Source organism: Calonectris borealis, chromosome 2, assembly GCF_964195595.1.
Source record: "Calonectris borealis chromosome 2, bCalBor7.hap1.2, whole genome shotgun sequence".
Classification (NCBI taxonomy): Eukaryota; Metazoa; Chordata; class Aves; order Procellariiformes; family Procellariidae; genus Calonectris; species Calonectris borealis.
Window position 1 is genome coordinate 52213088 of NC_134313.1, and position 19604 is coordinate 52232691.

Genomic DNA, 19604 nt, shown 5'->3' on the forward strand with positions numbered 1-19604 from the left:
CAGACAAGGAGTAGCAAATTATGCATGTCCCATCAGTTGGTGAATAGCCCTGTTGCTGAATTCCTGAACTCTCTCCTGGTAGCCAGTTGCCCAGAAAATGCTTTCTTTGATGGAGAGGGCATTTGCTGCATTTAAATCATTCTTACTTGAGCTGAAAACATGACAGTTATTAAGAAATAGACCCTGCCAGTTGTCCTTCTTTTATTTTCATCCAGCCTTACCGAAGCCAGACAATTCATGGCTTTAATAGAACATACAAGGCACATGTGGTAAGAAGAGTTCGCTTACAAGCAGCCAAAGTGAGTGCAACCAAGCAAAAAAGTGAACAGTTGGTAAAGTGAAATGCATCCCTTGCTTCAGACAAAAATACAGTGGAATGAAAGATGCAGTAGACTGGCTTTCCCTTAAGCAGATCTAATTTCAAAATCTGGCCCTGGAGAGATGAACTTTTGCTTTAATTGAGGAGGTGGATCCCAGCTCGTTGTCACTCCATCAATCAGCACCCTTTGCTGTAGCTCTAGCAATACGCTGCAGAAGGCTGTAGGATTTATTCCCTGCATGTAGAATAAGGCGTCCTAGCTGGTGCTGCTGGGAGCCAGCGTGGCCTGGCCTCAACAGCACAGTGCGTATCCCATCCTCTTCCTTCTAACGCTAGCCAGTGTCCTTCAAGACAGAGTCATAGCCTGGTTTCAACTTTCCCTTTGGGAGGCTACAGCTGTTGGTGACTCGAGAGTTAAGGATTGTTCTTTACATCTTGTCCACCTCCTTCCTCAGGCACGGGCAGAGCCTTGCCCAAAAATCATTCTGAACTGAAAAAAAAGCAAGGGGAGAGACATCGCTCATGTTGCAGCCTGGTGTGTCAAGTTTCCCAAGTCTCTAGCTAACATTATGATTTTGGTTAAAAGTGGTATTAAGAGTAAACACAGACTGCCATGCAGGCCTGTCTATGCGAGCAGCAGTGTGTGGCACAACAGGGAAACGCAGGATAGTAGTGCCGAGAGGGTGAGGAAAACATTTCATTCCCCCACCCTGCCAATTCCATACACGTGATGATCTGCCCTGGCCACTGCAGGAGAGACACAGGTGTACTTTCCGTCCCATCCTCCATCCTGTCCCATCAGGATTGAACCGTTAGTTAGGACTTTAAAAAACTCTGTTTTTCCGTGGCAGATTCTTCTCACAGCTGTAAATTCCAGCTGTATTCTTCTTCCTGCTGCAAATTCCAGCTGTATGCTTTGCCTTCACTATGTCTCCTTTATCACTATAGTCCCATGGTTTTCATGTCAGCTTCCAGAATTAACACCATGGTGCATAGTGTTTTTCATGGGGGGTTTGTGATAATGTTTGAGAAATTGAAAATGACAGAAGCACTATTACAATCAGGGAGAAATTATGAACGTGGTGCTGGAGACTTCAGGCACTGTTTCATTTCAGCTTCCAGGCTTGGAAGAGGTGTTGTGTGTTCCTTAGCAGGTGAGGAGACTTGTCATGCACTTACTTGCCATAGCGAGCCCTAAGACCGAATTTCGAGCAGGAATGAGATTGTCTCTAGTGGCACAGAGAGGCTGGGTGTGTGGGTGTGTGGCCGGTAGAGTTAAAAGGATGCAGACAAACACAGCGCTATAAACTAGGAAGCACGGATGGCTGTATACTCTGCAAATTATAGCGTTGTGCGGTGTATTTTGTCCTTCCCTGGTTTTCAGTGTGAGATGTTGTAGCCGAGGGGTTAGCTGTCATCCATAGCGTTCCTTCCTTACTCCTCAGATCTCTGGCTTATAAATGTGTGCTGCAAAATTAACTCAGGGAAGAGTGGAAGAAATGTGAAGAAGGAGAAGTTGGTTTAGGGGCATGGTTTGCTTGGTAAAAAAAATTATAAAGAAAACACATTGAATGTGGGAGCTGTGCATGCTTTAGATCTGAAAAAAATACAGGGACTGCAGGCCATTTCTTTCCCGTGTTGTATGTGGAGGGCAGAGTTTACACTACTTCTTAGCAGATACTTTTAAGCATGGACCCAGCCTCGTGATGATTTACCAGGAGGACATCATCGTCTTTGGACCTTTGCCTATAGATTTATTCAGAGTAAAAAGCAAAAGGACCCTTCTGGACAATCTCGAGGGTGAATAAGGGAAAGAGTTACTTATAAACTGTTACAAATTGGTACTCGGTAATGGCTGTAGTGTTGATCAGACAATATAAGAGGGCCCCCAGTGGTTACTGACTTAACAGCTGCATGTAAGTCAGCCAGTGAACATTTGCTTGTAGCTGCTCTAGTTTTGTTTTTATTGAAGAGCAAGAAGCATAAACATGGGACACAGTCTAGAGGCTGCTTAAAGGGTTTCACTTGTTTAAAGTGTATATTGAAATGTCAGGGCCTTCCATGAAATGAACAAGTTGTGCATTGAGTTGATAACACAAATTGGACCAGGTCATCTAAAGCACTGCCTTAAGTGGGGGTGCAGGTGGGGGGTCTTGCCTGCTGTACAAAGTAACTCAGTAACTCCACAGCGTAGGTAGCCGGCGCAAAGACAGAGAATCCCCAAATGTGAGTGTATGCTCAGCACAAAGACTGATTTTGTTTGCTGTTATAGCTGGTTATCAAGTTAGTTGCTGAGGTAATGGGCTGCACCTCAATTAAAATCTATCTACCCCCACTGAAACATTTAATATTTGTGTAAATATTAAACATTTATATGAATATTAAATGCATTTATTTAGAATTGATTCATGTTTACATTTTCCCACTATCTGAATAAAGATTACAGATGGAAAGTAATTTACTTATGCAGAAATTCTGCATGCTTCAAATTCATTTATCTACCAGCAGTGGGTAAACCATCTTCATCCATGTTGCGAGGTCTTAACCATGTCCCAACTCATATCCTAACCATGTAAGGGCAACAGTAAGCAGCAGTTCTGTGCTATACAGTGAGTACTTTGTTCTTGCTTTCCTTATGGAGTTGTTGGATCCATAATGTGAAGGACGTGCTGACTTGTTTTACGACGTACCACATCAGGGAATGCAGTGCATGGTTTTCTGTTAGATTTGGAAAAGTGCAGGCTTTATATTAAAGGTTCATTTCTTTTTCATCGTTCAGCTAACTCATTTGCACTGTAATGTACTTTCCTATTCCTCCTCCTGATAGTTGCTGCTTTTATACCTATTTTGCAAGCCATATTTTTAGTCTAATCCATACAGCAGTTGTCTAAAATTCCATAGCATTGCTTATTTCTTACCTATAACTCTTAATAAAAAATAGGGCTGTGCCAACCTATTATATCCTTAATAGAATATTCTAATGGTTATTAAATCAATTGACTCTGAATCTCACCTTAATAAATGAGTCAGACAGTATTTTCCAATTACTGTCAGCCGCCACCTTTCCAAAGAGCAGATTATTTTGATTGAATTTTTTAAAGCTGTTCAGCACTTTTTTTTTCTTTTTTTTTTTTCTTTTTTTCCCTGAGTAAGAGCAAAGAGCAGTAGCTCTGTTCTGCAGGGAAGGAGAGCCTCTTGGACTGTATCTGACACTCCATCCATTTCAGATTCATCCCAAATGGAAACTGAAAATGTGACATTTCACCGGCCCTTTATTTATTAATGATATCATACTTAGCACTTCCATAGCACCCTATCAAATTGTTTGCTAAACATGGAGAGCTAGACAGGGGCCAGCGTGTAAACAGAGCCTTTTGCGTCCTCTTTCCACATCTGGCACCTTTGCAAGAGCTGCCACACCCTGGCTCTTTCATGCCAGTGGGAGATAAAATGCTGGCCGTGCTTTTAAATTCTCTGTGGAGAGCAGAGCAGGGACAAAGCCTTGTTCCCTCATCCCTCTGCAGTGCTGCGTGACCCAAGCAAGCAGGCAGTTGTGCACCGGGACTTGTTATCTTAAACCTTTTCAAAGGCAGATGGCAGTGATTCTGGGTCTTCTGTGTACGGTAGCTAGTCCTGGACTCTTCTCCAGCTCTACCGTCCCAGTTGTATTAAAAGTCTTAAGGGATACTAATTAGGTCAGCCTATTAAAGTAGAAATTAAAAATTAACACCTCTCCTTTAGAGATGGGTAGTCTGAGAAACACAGGCCATACTGCCATGCCCAAGGTGATAAGAGTAAGTCAGTGTCAGAGTTTGGAACGGAACTCAGCATTCCTGGCTCTTCTGCCGATACTGTAACCTTATCTGTATCCCTTAAATTTAAATCATGCTGGTCTCATGTTCTTGAGTTCAAGGACTGGAACCTTTGTTCCAAGGATGTGCACAAAATGAGAGAAAAAGAGTGTGAGGGGAGGGGTTGATGATAACTTCCTGAACAGTGGGACTGAGGAAAAAAATTATTCTATTAGTTATACAAATGTAGTCATATTTTAAATGCGGTCTTTAGAACTAGGAGACTAAAAACATTTTATTTTTAAGAGAAAGCTTAGATTCTGCACAAATTGATGTCTCTTGCCTGGGGAAGTTTCCTATCTGCCCCAGGCAAGTGGGTGAGGGGATTTTTCAAACCCTGTTTATAAGCCTTTAGGCAAATCGGATTTGCAACATAGAGTAATCAAAGTGGTTTTGATGTTTGTGACCAGGAGATCGCCTCAGATCTGAGTGATACGGGAAATACAATAGGGTCACATTTAATGGGGTTCAATTTTTGAACAAGTACAAATACTGTGTAACTAAAATTAGTTTTGCTTCAGCATCAGGATGCATGCCTTTCTTCCTATTTTTTCCTCATTAGCTAAGGTAATGGAAAAAGAAAAAAGCCTTCTCTGTCTTCTGTAGCTCCATATAAAAATATTTCTTTTTAGGAAGTCTTTCTCCCTTGGAATGTTTGAAGAACTCCCTGTTCAATGTTCCCATGCTCAAGAATGATTAGCGTGGTTCATTTACACTTTGCCAACAGTAACTCTGTGATTTGAGAGTTGGCATCGATTATCTTCACCTTGACATGTGGAAGATCCTGAGATGGAGCTCCCTTTGTCCTAATTGCTTTGACTGTGTGTATCAGCACAAATAGTTTGATGAAGAAGCTTCACCCTACAGGCTTTCTAAGCCTTTGTGAGGACTCGCACCATCTTCAGAACTATCTGTTTGGTAGTGACCAAAGCAAGGATCTGGCTGTAGGAGAAATGATCTGATCACGTGTGGCAGTCTGTACATTCCTCGTAATTGGTTTGCAAGTTCAGGGAAGAAGAGGCATTTATATATGGCTTGTTGAGCCTTCCTGCTCTTTTTAGTATGCAGTTCTGCAGCTTTGCCCACAGCTGTGGGTTGCTGCCTGTTGGGAGAGTGCGGCGTACAGCCTGCCTCGCAGGATGCGGCCGTCTCTCTTAGGTGTACAGATCGGTGCATGCCAGGTTCTTTTCCCTCATGCTCCCCTTGACGGTGCTTGCGTGGGCCATACTTGTCTTCTCTCAGCAGTAGCAAAAGCAGAACTCACTGGAAGAGTTTGTCAGTGATGGTGGAAAACCCCAAATCGCAGGCAGCTCTTGAGAATCCACTAAAATTTTCCCTGCTAAGGAAATAGTTAGCACATATTTGATAAAAGGTTGCTAATTTGTCTATGAAGAGCTACAAAAGGTGTCGCCTTCCTGATGAGAACGTGTCACCTACCCCTAATCTGCCCCAGGGAGTCTATTGCACAGAACAGGTTCGGCCAGCAGTGCCTGGCTGCCAGCGTGACTGGCTGGATGGGGCACGTGCCTCAGCAGCCTGTGCTCCGCTGCCTCAGTGGCAGTAGTCCGTGGGCACGGGATCGACGGGACCACTGGCCCTTTCCAGCTGACTCCCAGAGCAGGCCTGCCATTTCACACTCCCACCCAGCTTTTCAGTATGTGGAGGTAGGCAGGAATATTGAACATTGCTTTAATGAAGGATTGGGTGGCGGACGAAGGGAAGTCTGCGGTTTGCTCTGTGTGTGCGTGGGCGACGCTCGGGCGTGTTTGTCTACACCCGTGGCACCACTCTGTTGTGCTAAGACTGACAGACAGGAAGACGGGAGAGTTAAAAAAATGGCCACGTGCCAATGTGTCCATTTTAAAGAGCCAAAATGGAGTCCTACATTCCTCTCACAGTCACTATGTGAAAAACACAGTTTTATATGAAAGGCGATGGAGTCGCCGTATGTATGAAAATTATGAGAGCTAGCTGTTCAGTGGCGAGAGAGCTCCCCAGTTACGGACTGTTGTCAGGGCAGAAATTTTTGTAGTCAGTGTGTTTTTACCTGTTTACTCCAAAGGAGACACCCCGCCACCCAGTCCCGATTTTGTGTAAATCTTTTGGCTCTGTTGGTTTTTGTCTGCCCCTTACCTTCTCATTATAAAGAGCTCTGACACCTCGTAGAAAACCACAGGACGGTAGTTTTCAGTAGTCTCACCTCCAGAACGGCCACCACCGCCTGGCTTAGCTTGCGCTGTCTAAAGCCCACAAATTCCCACCCTTTGCTAAAGATGCCGTGACTTACGTGAGGGCCAAATTTAGCTTTTGGATTAATGGGAAGTGAAAGCTGAGAGCTACCACTGAAATTTTTTCAATTTTGATGTGTTACTAAGGATCATTTTGAGAGGGCGTGTGGCCCCACTCAGCTACACGAGCACCGTGTCGTGTTTTCTTTACGTTGGTGGGCAGGATTGTGGTGTGCAGTACAAAACGTCACCTCTCCTGTCACCGGCTACAGCAACTGCCAACCGCGAACGTCCGTCATTACGGTCACTAATCACTGCAGGCAGTGCTCTGTTTGGCAGGAGGTAGGCAGCGTGGCATTTCGGTGTTCGGGGCGGGCAGGGCGCTCTCCTAAATCACTCCTTTCCACCTGAGAAACGGTAGGGAGCTGTGCCAGTCGCCAAGCGTTTTATTCCCGCTTGATTTTTAATAACCAGATACAGTATTTACCTGCGAGATCAATGCTACTCGTGTAGCACACCGGTGACATACAGAAGGACCTTTTCTAAGCTGCGCTGTGGGAATTGAGGCCTCTGCAGCAGGGCTGGAAGCCACTTCTTACCTAGCAACTGTTTCTAAGTAGGACAGCCGTTGACTGCCCTCATGGCGGAGTGGATGAATCCTGCAGCACCCTCAGGAAGGGAACCTGGTGCCAGGCACCAGCCGGCCTTCGGAGGACAATGGGAGGAAGCGGAGGAGCAAGCGGCAGGGAGCGGGAAGGGTTTTAAAGCCACAGGACCTTGACGGGAAAGCTGCCTCAGGAGACTCACGGGGACTTTTCTGAGCTGTTAAGAGGAGAAATGCAAATAAAGGGAAAAAAACCTAGGATTGTCAGAAAGGGAGCTGGGAAATCCTGCGGCTTGCAGAAGGTTTCGCCTATGCCCCTGGGGCTGGAAACGTGGAACAGGAGTGATGTGAGGGTATAAACTACCCTCCCCTGTCATGGTGGCTTTACGAGAAATGCCACGTCAGCCAGAGTACCAAAAATGTGTGCGTTTGCAGGTCTTACCCGTGATAGGCGGGATGATGTGTGATGGGCGTTAAGTTCCTCACGCGCTGTTTTGCAGATGTACTTGGTGGTGATCGGGTGACTCTGCTAAGAGATGATGTTTCAGGTCCCACTCGTCATTTCCTCCTGACATCTAATGCTCTGCATTCCTCCGTGGTAATTGTGTGTGGAAAATCCATGCTTTTAATGCCCAGTTAAGCTTTGTACATTCTGAAACCTTCCAGATAAAAGAACACGTTAGCAGCCATAGGTGCTATGGGGCATCCAGTTTCCTGAGCTCAGGAAAACAAAGTCTCTTCAGTGCATAGATCACGTTGGACTGGCTCTTTGGTAAGGGCTGTGGTGAATTTCACTTCTCCTTTGATTTCTCCCACAGATGAAGGACTGAACCACGAATGCAAACTCTGCAATCAGACGTTCGACTCTCCTGCCAAACTTCAGTGCCACCTGATAGAGCACAGCTTTGAAGGCATGGGGGGTACCTTCAAATGTCCAGTGTGCTTTACAGGTAGGAAACGATCACTGCTTGTCCCAGACATGCCCTTAATTTGCGTGTGCAGAACTCCACTTACAGCTGTGTCATGTGCTGGCTTTAGGTCAGTTTTAGGAGGGAACATGACAATTGTGCTCATTGGTAATATTGATTAGAAATCGTTTAGAAAGCTAAGCTTCTTGGAAGGTCAGGCATCCATCTGTAAGAACTGCATTTCAAGCTATTCTATCAGAACTTTGAGTTTCTTAGAATTACAGAAGTGGTAGTCTGTTACCTTCCACGGTATCATGTTCATTACCTTCATGTTCCAAACTTGCCGAGGTTAAAACTGCCCATAAATTTGTGCTTTAAAGCTACAGATGTTTCATCTAAAACGATATAACTCAGAGCAGAACTTGGCCCCACGGGCAAGGGCATAGCGTGTGCAGTAACATTCTCCTCTGATCAGGTAAGAAAGCCCGCTTGCGTGTGTTTGTTGGCTTGTGGTGAGAAGAAACACCCTTGTAATGTGCTTTAGAAAGCAAACCATGCTGTCTTGCCACAAGTCAAGTTCTGCTCTCCCCTGACACAAGTCCAAGTGTGGAATAATCCTCCCCAAGTCAGTGGTGTTATTCAGTAGTAAAACCCAAGTGAGAAAATAACTTGACCCAGTAGGGCTAAGCACTGCAGTGTTTGGGCCATAATGAGGAACAGAAAAATGCTATTGTTGGAAATGAAAACACATTAAAAGGATGCCTACAGAGTTGTTGTGAGTTTTTTTAAGGACTTCTTAATAGAACATTTCATAAAATGATAACCTAAAACATAAGTGTTGATATGTAGCTTACATGCCCAATTTTGCTTTACAAGATGAAAATCAAAGATAATCACAAACATGACAAAACACACTTTGGGTATTCTCGCATCAATGGCATGCTAATTCTGGAAGCCATTCAAGGTTTCTGTTCTCCATTAATGGGAGTGAAGGATTTTCATTGATAGGCAAATAGACCCTTTAATACCTTCATTTTACTTCTCTTTGTTTGGCAGCTCCCCTCCCAATAAAACCTAAGTGCGCGCTACAGAGGAAAATTAAAGTTGAATTTTTCATCTCTCAGATACAGTTGCTGGTGATGATTATTACCTCACTGTGTTCAGGTTTCACACATCTCTGTGGGTTATAAAATTAAAAAAATACATAGTTCATCTTCACTGCACAGCTTGTCATAGTAATGTCTGAGCGTGGATAGTACTGCTGTAAACAGTTTGCCTGTTAGGCGTCTGTGTTCAATAATTCTTTCAGTTAGGCGTTGTTGGGGTTTTTTAGTTTTACTACTGATTCAACTAATTTTTTTCCCTTGTCTTCATATAGACATTATGAGGTGATCTTTTTTTAGTGTAATGCCATGGGTCTTCGATTTCCAAGTTTGGGGGAGTTGTAAGCGCAATATAAAAACTTGCATATGTAAGGAGTACCCACTGACGGTTCTCCTTGTGAGCAAGATCCCTGATAAAACTAATCCTTTAATGTTTGAGCCAGTAGCCTTGTAAAATGTGTTAAAGAGTATGGAGATAAGTCGATTCCAATCTGTGTGAAACACTTTTTCCTTTTTGCTGATGGGGTAAATAGACACCGAGCATTAATCATAAACAATGGTGGTTTATTAGCAATATGCCATTAAATTATTTCAGCATGTCTTGCTAGAATATTAACAAGAAGTAAAAATCACCAATATAAGTTTTATATGGAAAATGGAATCTGATCTTTTTTTTTTTTTCAGGGTAATGAGAAATGTGATTAAAATGTATGACTCAGAAGAACAATATTCTGATGGTTTTTGTTGCCTTGCAATTAGAATAATTTTAATGATTAGGAATGGAGTCAAAGTCAAATGCCAGCATCTTTAATAAATCCTTTCCCTGCCTATACAGATTAATATTGTAGATGCAAACTTTTTTAGGTCACAGTGCACCAGGCATCCATCAGAAGTCAGTGCTGCCAACCCAAACACTGCCTCTGGCATATACAATTTAATTATTAATAGTATGTCTCCTAGGTAAACTGTTACACAGTCTTAGGGCCTTGTTTTGTAGTCATTAAAATTGAACATGTTTATATTATTGAAACCCTTGCATTCAGTGTGTAGGCAGAGTTGATCTTAAAGTATCTAAAGAGAATTTACCTGCAGTTCTGTTTCACATTAATAGACGTTGCCCCAGTGTAGCTGTGGGATATAATTTTTAGCATTAGCACATTTAAATACAGAGCTGTTTGTTAGCTTTAACTTTAGGCACACAGAGTAAACAGGACTTTGGCATCTATGCTTTTCAAACCTGTTGGTTGCTAGGAAATAAGTTTTGTATGTGTTCAATCAAAGTGCAGTAAGCATGAAGAAGTAATTCTGAAGAGAAAATGGCATTTTTAAATTCTTTAAATTTGAAATCTTCATTGGTTGTCCTGTTAGGGTCTTTTTTTTTTCCTTTGTTTATCTGTTTCAATTCATTCATTTTAGAAGAAGGATCACACTTTGTAGATAAATAGCGTTCGTTGGTACCCATTATAGCCACAATGTAATGTGAAATCAGGGTGCGCCAGCCTAATTTTACCTCTTGGAATTGCTGAGTGTTAATGGGAAATTGTTTACAAAAAACTCCTCACTTGCAATATGAAATAATGGAAAGCTTCTTGTTTGTCTAATATTCCAGTGTTTGTCCAAGCAAACAAGTTGCAGCAGCATATTTTCTCAGCCCATGGACAAGAGGACAAGATCTATGACTGCACACAGTGTCCACAGAAGTTCTTCTTCCAAACAGAGCTGCAGGTACCACATTTGTTACCTGGGGGTTACAATAGCATTATGTATTTGATAGCCGAGTTCAAAGCTTTACTTGCCATGACCTCCTCTGATACTTGTTCATCATCAGGATGGGAATGAGGGAAGGACAAGAGGAATTGCAGGTGGTTCAACCTATGCTGCTTCAAAAAGGTGCTGGCAGAATGCCACCTGGTACAGACCTGAACTTCGGGGGCCACCTTTGGATTCTTGCTCTGTAGGTTGTTGCAGCTCAAGATATTCTTGAGGAGAGAGAAATGGGCATCCTATTTTTCTGTTTGATATCCATAAAACATTTACTCAAGCAGTGAAATGGAAAATAAGTGTATTCTTTTGTCTCTAAATGTGAAAAGCTAAGCACTGAAGTAGGAGTGTAGGGATGGGGCAAGGGGGGGAGGGGAGAAGGAGACAGAATTTATCTTTGTTTACCTGCTGGCCATTTCCCATAAATACTAACTTGGTGGGGAAAAAAAATAATAGGGTCAAATTAATGGTGCACTGTCTTCTTGTGTGCTGTTGTCAGACTTGTAATGATACTGTTTACTAATGGTAAACAAAAGGATAGAGAGGAAGAAATAAATGTTAAACAAGATCTGAAAACAATTTTGCTTGAAGGGATAATTTGCTATATATTAACATTCTGCACTGCTTGTCTTGCAATGAGAAGTGGTGGTGTGTTATTCCTGATGTGGTGTTACACTTTGAGACAGCAGCAGCAGATTGTTTCTAAATTATTTTAATTTATATTGAAGTATTAAGATAGGTTGACAGAGGAAAAATTTTCAGGGTGTCTGATGGTCTATAGGGATGGAACAAGGAGAAATATTTGTACAGTAAGGCCTTTCCTACACCACCCGCCATGTGATTTTTATTTGGAATTAAGAGATTTTTCAACACTTAAGGTTTTTCAGTAGTTTTTTATATCATGGGCCCCCATCTTTAAGTCCTTTGGCTGAGGTGTCCACAATTAATTTTGCTTTGGACCAGAGCTGCATTTCATCTCATCACCAGAGGCGAAAGGCTAGTGAAGCATGTGCACACATATGACCATTTAGTATTTCACTTACTGAAAGTTTTACATGCTGGAAAACTGATATTAATGTTTGGCATGACGATATGAAATATTTCTTTGGAGAAAAAAGAAATTAAAGCATTTAAACCATGCATGAATTCGTTGTGTGAGAGACTGGTATTTATATCGATTGCACTGCGTTTTCTCTTTCCTAATTTCTTTCTGCATGAAAACAATATGGAATAAAGCCTTTCTGATAGCCTTCTCTACCTCCTTCTCAGTGGACTCCTATGTCATAGGAGCTCCTGTAGTACTTGCAGTGCCATACCTGTAATGCTCCAAAGTGCCTGTGCTGTATCTCTCTCCCATTTTTGACAGATCCAAATCTGTTTCGTTTACAGTCCATACCAGGTATTGCATGCAAGCTCTGACCCTAAGTGAAAGAGGAGGACAAGAAAAAGAAAATAAAAAGTTGGTCGTTTAGGGAAAAAGACAGTCATACATAGTGATGGACAGGAAGAGGGAAGATTGAGTTTTGAAGTCAGAAAATGGTCTAGGTTGTGTAGAAAGTTATTGGACTTGTGGGAAGAATAAAGGAGAAACTGAGTGGAATGAGGAAAGGACAGAAACTAATTTTGTTGTATGTGTTTCTTTCGCAGCATGGTTTTTGTGGAATCATTTTCTGTGCTTTTTTTGGTCAAAATACTGGTTGGGTGTTTTTTGCAAAGTGTTTCCAATAAGGTGAAACTGCTTTTTCAGGAAAAAAATATTTAAATCTTTTTGGCTTACTGATTTTCACAAATTCTGTTGTTCATCACTGATTAATCAGAATGAGGAAGTAGGGAGAAACAGGGACATGAGCAGTTTCTGGGAGGGGAAAGGAAAGATTGTTAGGGAAGAAAGACCAAAAGGAAAAAAAAAAAACACAACATTTAGCAAGAGGGAAAGTGCAGGTATGCAAAAGACAATTATGAAAAGAAAGAAACAGGAACAAGAGGATAGAAATTAGTTTTAACAGCAGAATTCAGACTGGATTTTAAAAAGGCAGAATAGGTAACTGGATTCTGAAGATGCAAAATATACAGAGATCCAGGTGTAGTTGTGACATGTACAATCACCTCCTCACTAGTCAGTCCCCTCTAAAACACGCTCTCTTTTCAAAATACATGGAGTCCCAAGCAGCTGCCTTCAGCTTTTTTATTATAATAAAAGCACATGTTTTTCCGCTCAAAATTCATCCCTGCGCAAGACTGAGGGCAAGATTTTGCTCCCTCCATCTAAGCCTAGTTCATTAAAACTTCAGCATAACTGAGTCACCTGGTTTTCTAGTGAAGGGCACAAAAGGATGTCACTACAGAGAGACAAATGATGCTCTACATTGGCTAGGTGACAATCAGTGTTGGTTGTTCAATGCTGCGGAAGGCTCTTAATAGACCATATCTCCATACCCTTAGAGACAGCCTCTCTCTGGCTTATCTACACTTGCAAAAAGGAAAAGGTATTCATTTTCTTATTCACTTAATTCATTATGTTTATTTTTTTAATTAACTTGGGTAGCCCCACTCCAGTTGAGAATGCATTATGTTTCAAAAAATGCAGTACCATCACGCCATTTGCATTTATTTGTTGGGATCACTGGCTTTCTGCTCTTACCTCCAGTTATCTACCCAGGCTGGTGAAAGGGCAGCAAAGCACTTAGGCAGAGCAGTAGGCACTGACCTTTGGAGTCTGCTTTTACTGAAAATACATTGATCTCGAGCCCATCTCGTTTAAAACCTATTCTAGGAGGCATCGCTTTGTTCAGGCTACCTACCAGCTGAAGCAGTGGAATCTTTGGCACCTACCCTCCAGGTTATGTTTCTCTATCCTTTCACATTACTGAGGTTTGTGTTGGGGCTTGCAGCGTAACAGTGTATTTATTCCCTCTATCGGGAACGGTTCCTTGCTTTTAATTTAAACATGCATCTAAAGTGCATCTCCCATGCATGAGAGATACTAATCATCTCAGATTAGAAGCCACGGACAGCACTCCATGGCTGTAGGGCAGAGTGAGAACATGAGAACATGAACAAGGTAGAGCAGAGCAGAACACAATAGCGTAGAATCACACGCATAGTACAGCTGATAATTAAAGGGAATTAATTCAGGGATACAGAAAATAAAGGCATTATAATGATGCTTAACTTGGTGTTTGGCCCAGTGTGATTCTTTGCTTAGCATTTTCTGACTTCTGGTCTGGGAAGAGTAGGCTATAGGAACATAAGAATCCCCACATACTACGTTCATCTCACCTTGGGGAAGTTACTATCCCCTCATTACCAATCTTCTCAAAGCAAAAAACAAGTAGGACTCTCTTTAGAGGTTTCCATGATTTCACTCCAGACCCCTGTTAGGAATGCAAGACAATCCCATAGGACCACGTTCTGGTGAGAACAGAGAGTAAATGACCAGTCCTGAAAACCAAACCTGCAATGTATTACTCAACCTTTAAGTTGAAATAATGAGATTTTACAGGAATTTGTTCTTTGTTTTAAGACCGTCTCCATGGCTCTCTCTTCTCCCACCTTTGAGACTTCCTTTAAATGGATTTGTGCTCCATAGCTATTGAACCAGCTTTAAATTTTTTGAGATATTGCCTCCATAGAAAGGAAGCAAATGGAAACCTTCTGTAACAGTTAGAAGTGTATGTTTTAAGAGTGTTCTGAGTTGTGAATTTTCATACTTACATGTTCAAAAGGCTATGTGGTGTATTTACACTTCTGAAATGGAGTTGAAAAAGTACGTCGCTAAAAATGTTTATTCTTTAGAATGGAAAGCTTTTAATAAGACATGCTTAATATAATAAGAGCTTTTCAGAAATAGGCTTGTAACAGTCTTCAAGATGAGAAATATATCCCATCTAGGTATCAGGTAAAGAAGCTGCAAGGTAGGTGTATTTATAGGGTGCCTAGATGTATTCTAACTGAATACCTGGAGTATGACCATACAGTTCGCTATGCAGGGTGGATATAACTAAAACAGTCTTCTCCATCCATCATCTGTAATACTGAACTTTTAATTAATAAGGAAGCAAAGAAACTCATCGCTAATGTAACTTAATATTGAATTTTCATTAAATTATGATAAAGTAATTTGTGCCTATTAAAACTTCCCTTTCTTGTCCTCATGCTATTTCCAGTGCATGTTTCTTTTGCCTTAGTCTTTGAACTTAGGCTTAGGTGTTTGAACAGGTGTTTGTGCTTCCCTTGTCCCTGATGAGGAGTATCCATTCCTTTCCTATTCCCAGTCCTAGTGTTACTTCCATAGTCAATACAAAATACCGTGGTGTTTGGGGGGAGGAATGAGACACTCTTGTGGGGTGTTACCCAGAGTCAATGGATTAATTTTAGAATTTTTTTAGGTTGCTGGGTCAGAGAGGTACCGATGTCTAGTAAAGTTGCTGAATAATTGTACAGGTTTTATCAGTATTTTATTAGTGACGATAGTTAGTTCTGAATGTGATACTAGCCAAGATTACATGGCCTCTCAGGACCATTTTGCCCAGTACAAAAATGATATCTCTTTTTAGTGAATTAGAGCATTTACTTAACATTTTGTGACTAATAATTAGTTGCCCCTGGGGTAGTTAAGTGTCCCCGCTTCACAGACATGAAAACTAGGGCAAGAAATAATTGGATCAGCGGTTGCTTCCCATCCTGTTCAAAAGGGACCTGGCCTCAGTGATTCACGCCCTCGCTGCTTCCCGTCTGGACTCCATCAGTGCAGAATACCTGGGCATGAAGCCATCGGTCTGTAGGACGTTCCAGCTAATACAGAGAGCTGCAGCACTGTTCCTCAGTAGCAAAGGAGACCAGGAGCATATTCAACCTGCTCTCTTGCCGTCTCCACTGCCTACCTACGTGTTTGTCCAGTTGTGCTCTTAGTCTTAGTCCTTAATATTCTTGGTGGACTGGGTCCAGCATATGTCAGAGATCACCTGAAAAGTTCTTCCCATTTGGTAACAACATGGTAGTTGACAGCCCTGCTTTGTGAGTGTTTTTATTAAAGAGCTGAAGCTTGTTTGCACAGGAGCTAGAACTTTCTCACACGCTGGTCTGGGAGCGTGGAACAGACTTCCACAGCAGTTCAGTATTACCACGAATGTCCTCAACTTATGCTTCTAAGAGTACGGTGCACCTAGAGGTGCCAAAGGCTCCCTTCTCTCATATAAACATATACCTGCATGTAGATTTCTAAACCTTCCCCAAAACCCCAACCCACAACAACAGAGCTCTTCCAAAATGAAATACACAGTTTCTTCCCCAGGGAAAGGATGAAAGAAAGAATGAAGCACTCATAGCAGATGTTACTCATGTCGCTTAAAACAGCAGGAGAACATTCTCAGCTCCCGGTGCAAGCAGCTGATGCAGAGTGGAGTAGAAGCAGCATAGAAGACTCTCCAGAAGATTTATGTAGCTTTATGTGTGTCCCTCTCTGGATGGCCAGTCTTAACATTTTCAAGTTCCAAGGTTAGCAGTGTTGAAACTAATCTTCCGGTTTCTTCCTCATTTCTTTCAGGGTTAAACTTTCCAAAGATCTCTGCATTGTAAAATGCTCCCAAAGATCTCAACATTTTAAAACGGCCTTTAAAATACCCTTGACCTGAGCCAGAGCAGAACTAAGCAAGCTCTAGGCTATTTCAAGAACTAAAAGACTTGACTGAGACCTTTAGTGGAGACAGTAGCAGAGCTGGGATTCAAACACTATATTCTCTCATTTGGGGGTCAGCTAGAGAAAACTGCTAATTAACCTGGGCTGGGGTTGTCTCCTTGTGGCAGAGGCTTCCTGGGGCCAGCTGGGAAAGAGATTGGTGTGGGAATAGCATCAGCCGTAGCAGCAGTGGCAGCATTACCTCCATATAGGATTGTGTTGCCAAGGCCCCCACAGTAGTTGAGTCTGTGTATCATGTAGGTCCCAACGGCGAGCCTTCCATGACAGCAGGGGAGACCATGAATAATTTATACTCTTTACACAAAAACAGGGACAAAACTTTCAAACCTGCAGGTGAAGTTAGATTTTCAAGGATGTTTTCTTCACAAAGAAAAGGCCTCAAAACATTTTTTTAAGTGAAATTGGAGATTAGCTCTGGCATTTCTAGGTCCCCAAACTCTTAGGGTGAGGAGTGGAACATAGATGCTGGCTTTCTAGGCCCCAAAGGCCAGGAGCCAGCAGGGAATAACTTTGTCAGCTCTTCTTAGAAAGAAGCCTACCTGAAATGCAATTAACAATCAAAGCTTTAGGCCAACATTTTCAAACTCAATGGCCTCTTTCTGAGAGGGTGCTGAGCACCTCCAGCTGCAGTTAAGGCCAGTGCAAGATGCTGGTGCTGAGTACCTCAGGAAATCAGGTCATAAATGCCTGAAGTTAGTAACCTTGATAAAAGCATAGGTGCTGAGCAGCCCATAGCCTCGTTTAAGGTTTCAGCAAAACATTTTTTATGCCTAAATACAGGCACCACATTCAGTAACGTTGACCTTTTAGTCCTTAGCAGGCAATCAGGTTGCTTTTGTCAGAGCAAATCCTAGGAGTCAGGAGAGCTGGATTCAGTTGCGAGGTCTGGTACTAACTTGTTCCACTTAACCATGCATGCTCTCCATCTCGTGAGTGAGGGTGATGGTAATAATATGTGTGCCAGAGATACTAGGATTGTAATTAATGCTTATGTTTTGAGGGAACTAGATAGAGCTGCATGCATTGCAAGTGTTATTGGTTCGAGTGCTTTTTTTCTTGAACCGTTACTGTGCTTTCTGTTTCAGATAGATACACGGATATTAGCGTGCACCAGTATGTGCATTGAGTATTTTTCCATGTCTTCCAAGATTTAAAAAATTCAGGCTTGTGTTCCTGAGACTTGAGACTTCTTTCCCTAGGAGGGAGAATTATTTTCTTTGCAAATTTTCTCAAAAAGGCGATCAAGAGAAGCATGGTGGAGGCACTCATGCATTAGCTCTTTAAGGACATACCTTCAAAGCCTTTCCCCTACAAGTCTTTTTGCTTCAATGTCAAACAAAGTTTAAATACCAAAAAAAAATACTTTGAATTGCCTTCCAGTGCCCCTTCCCTCCTGGGGATTGAGGGGTGTTATGGCCATATTAGGTTTTCATGCGGTAATTCTTTTCTAAATAAGATATTTCCAGGTTTGGAGCTTGTGAATTCACCCGCCTTTGATTGGCCTATTCAAATGTAAACACTCCCTGTGGGTACTTCGTTAATTCATGAATATTTATAGCACATTGCAAAGCCCACCAAGCCCAAAGTGCCAGAGTTTTTCAGGGACCATTTTGATTTCACTAAATAGTGCTTGACAAAGATGAGCTGAGTATTAACGGTTCTTACTTGTCTCCACATACTCCATATACTTGAAACTCTACATGCAACAGTCAGCCTGTGAAACTTTCTGCACTTTTTCCTGTAAATAAGCAGGAAACAATGTGTTCACAACATCTCTTATACATTTCCTGAGAGAACGTTCCTTAAATTTCTGGAGCAATTGAATAACAATTATGGGTTTGTTTTTTCAGATGCTTGAATGGTATTATTGATGAAATTACAGAATTAATTGACAAAGACAGTGTAGCGGTTAAGTGATGAATATTGCCTTTAAATAAACCATTTTAATCTTGAAAAGAATTTCAGACTTAAGGAACAGTGAAATAAGTACTGAGCTACACCCACAAAGTACCCATGCAAAAATAAGCAAAAATATATATTCCTTCTCATTTAAGGGGGATAGAGTCATACCCAAATGTGTATATGCTTGAATCTATGTCCCTATTTTGCCTACTCCTTCCTGTTTATGGTCTTGTATGCCTGGATTCTTTTCATAAAATATGGGTACCTATTTTCGAAAAAATCAATAGCAACAAAAAAGGTTAACTCATACTTTGGATCTGTTCTCCTTATTGCCGTGTATGGTCAACATTAAATAGATTCTGCAGAATCAGGTGAGATAGTACAGTTCGTAATCCTTGTGACTGCAAAGACACATCCTTTGTGTCCTGCAAATATGGTAAGTGAAGTTTGTTGTCTCCAGTCTGAAAGCAGCATGAAACCATGGTAATCAGAAGATAAGCTCCACTGTTCCTTTGTCTTTGTAAGTGTTGACTCTGAAACATATCTAGTGACGTTACATGTCAATGTTAACATCATGATTTCTGGTTGTTTTAACAAATGGAACAGCAAGGTGTGCGAGATTTCAGCCTAAAGAAGCAAATCAGAAGTTGCTGCAGAAAGGAAAATGCAGAGAAAGGCAGAAGATGAAGGAAACGAAAGGCAAAGGAGTAGAAGAGAAGTAGAAAGGAGATTATGGGGCAAAGAAAGAAACAAGATAGAAATAATAGTCCTTGGGAAGGCAAATATTTTTCTGCTGAGTGATGCTGATAATAATGATAAGGCACTTGTAAAAATAAATCATGATAATAATAAGGGGAAGTTCAGTTATTACATAAAGGCCAATTTCTAACCTCAGTCCTTGTAGAAACCTTGTGAACATCAGGGAGTCCTGTTGTAGATTGAGGGCAGGGAAAGCAGTAAATGTATTCCCTGACCCACAAATAATCATTAGAAATGGAATTCTGCCCTTTGCAGAAAATGAGGTTTTATCATCTGTGCCCTGAACGTTTCAGCCTACACCTTGCCATTAGTCAGATCAGTTGGCTCATACACCTGGAGTAAACAGAAGAAGTAAGCACTCTGTTTGCATTTGAATAATTTCCCTGGTAGACCAGTTCAGTTCTCTTAATTGTCCGTCCATTAATTTCTTGCTAATGTAGTTGATATCGATGACTGATTTTCTGTGCTAAA

General features: G+C 41.7%; 1 protein-coding gene across 3 annotated transcripts in view; it reads left to right on the forward strand.

The window, feature by feature from the left end:
* The window catches only part of ZNF521 (zinc finger protein 521), a 232599-nt gene that overhangs the window by 192647 nt on the left and 20348 nt on the right, over positions 1–19604 (forward strand). For all 3 annotated transcript variants that reach the window (XM_075141937.1, XM_075141936.1, XM_075141938.1), the window contains 2 exons: positions 7821–7952; positions 10623–10738. In XM_075141937.1, coding sequence (XP_074998038.1) covers positions 7821–7952; positions 10623–10738 — 248 coding nt within the window. The remainder of the gene's footprint in view (positions 1–7820; positions 7953–10622; positions 10739–19604) is intronic.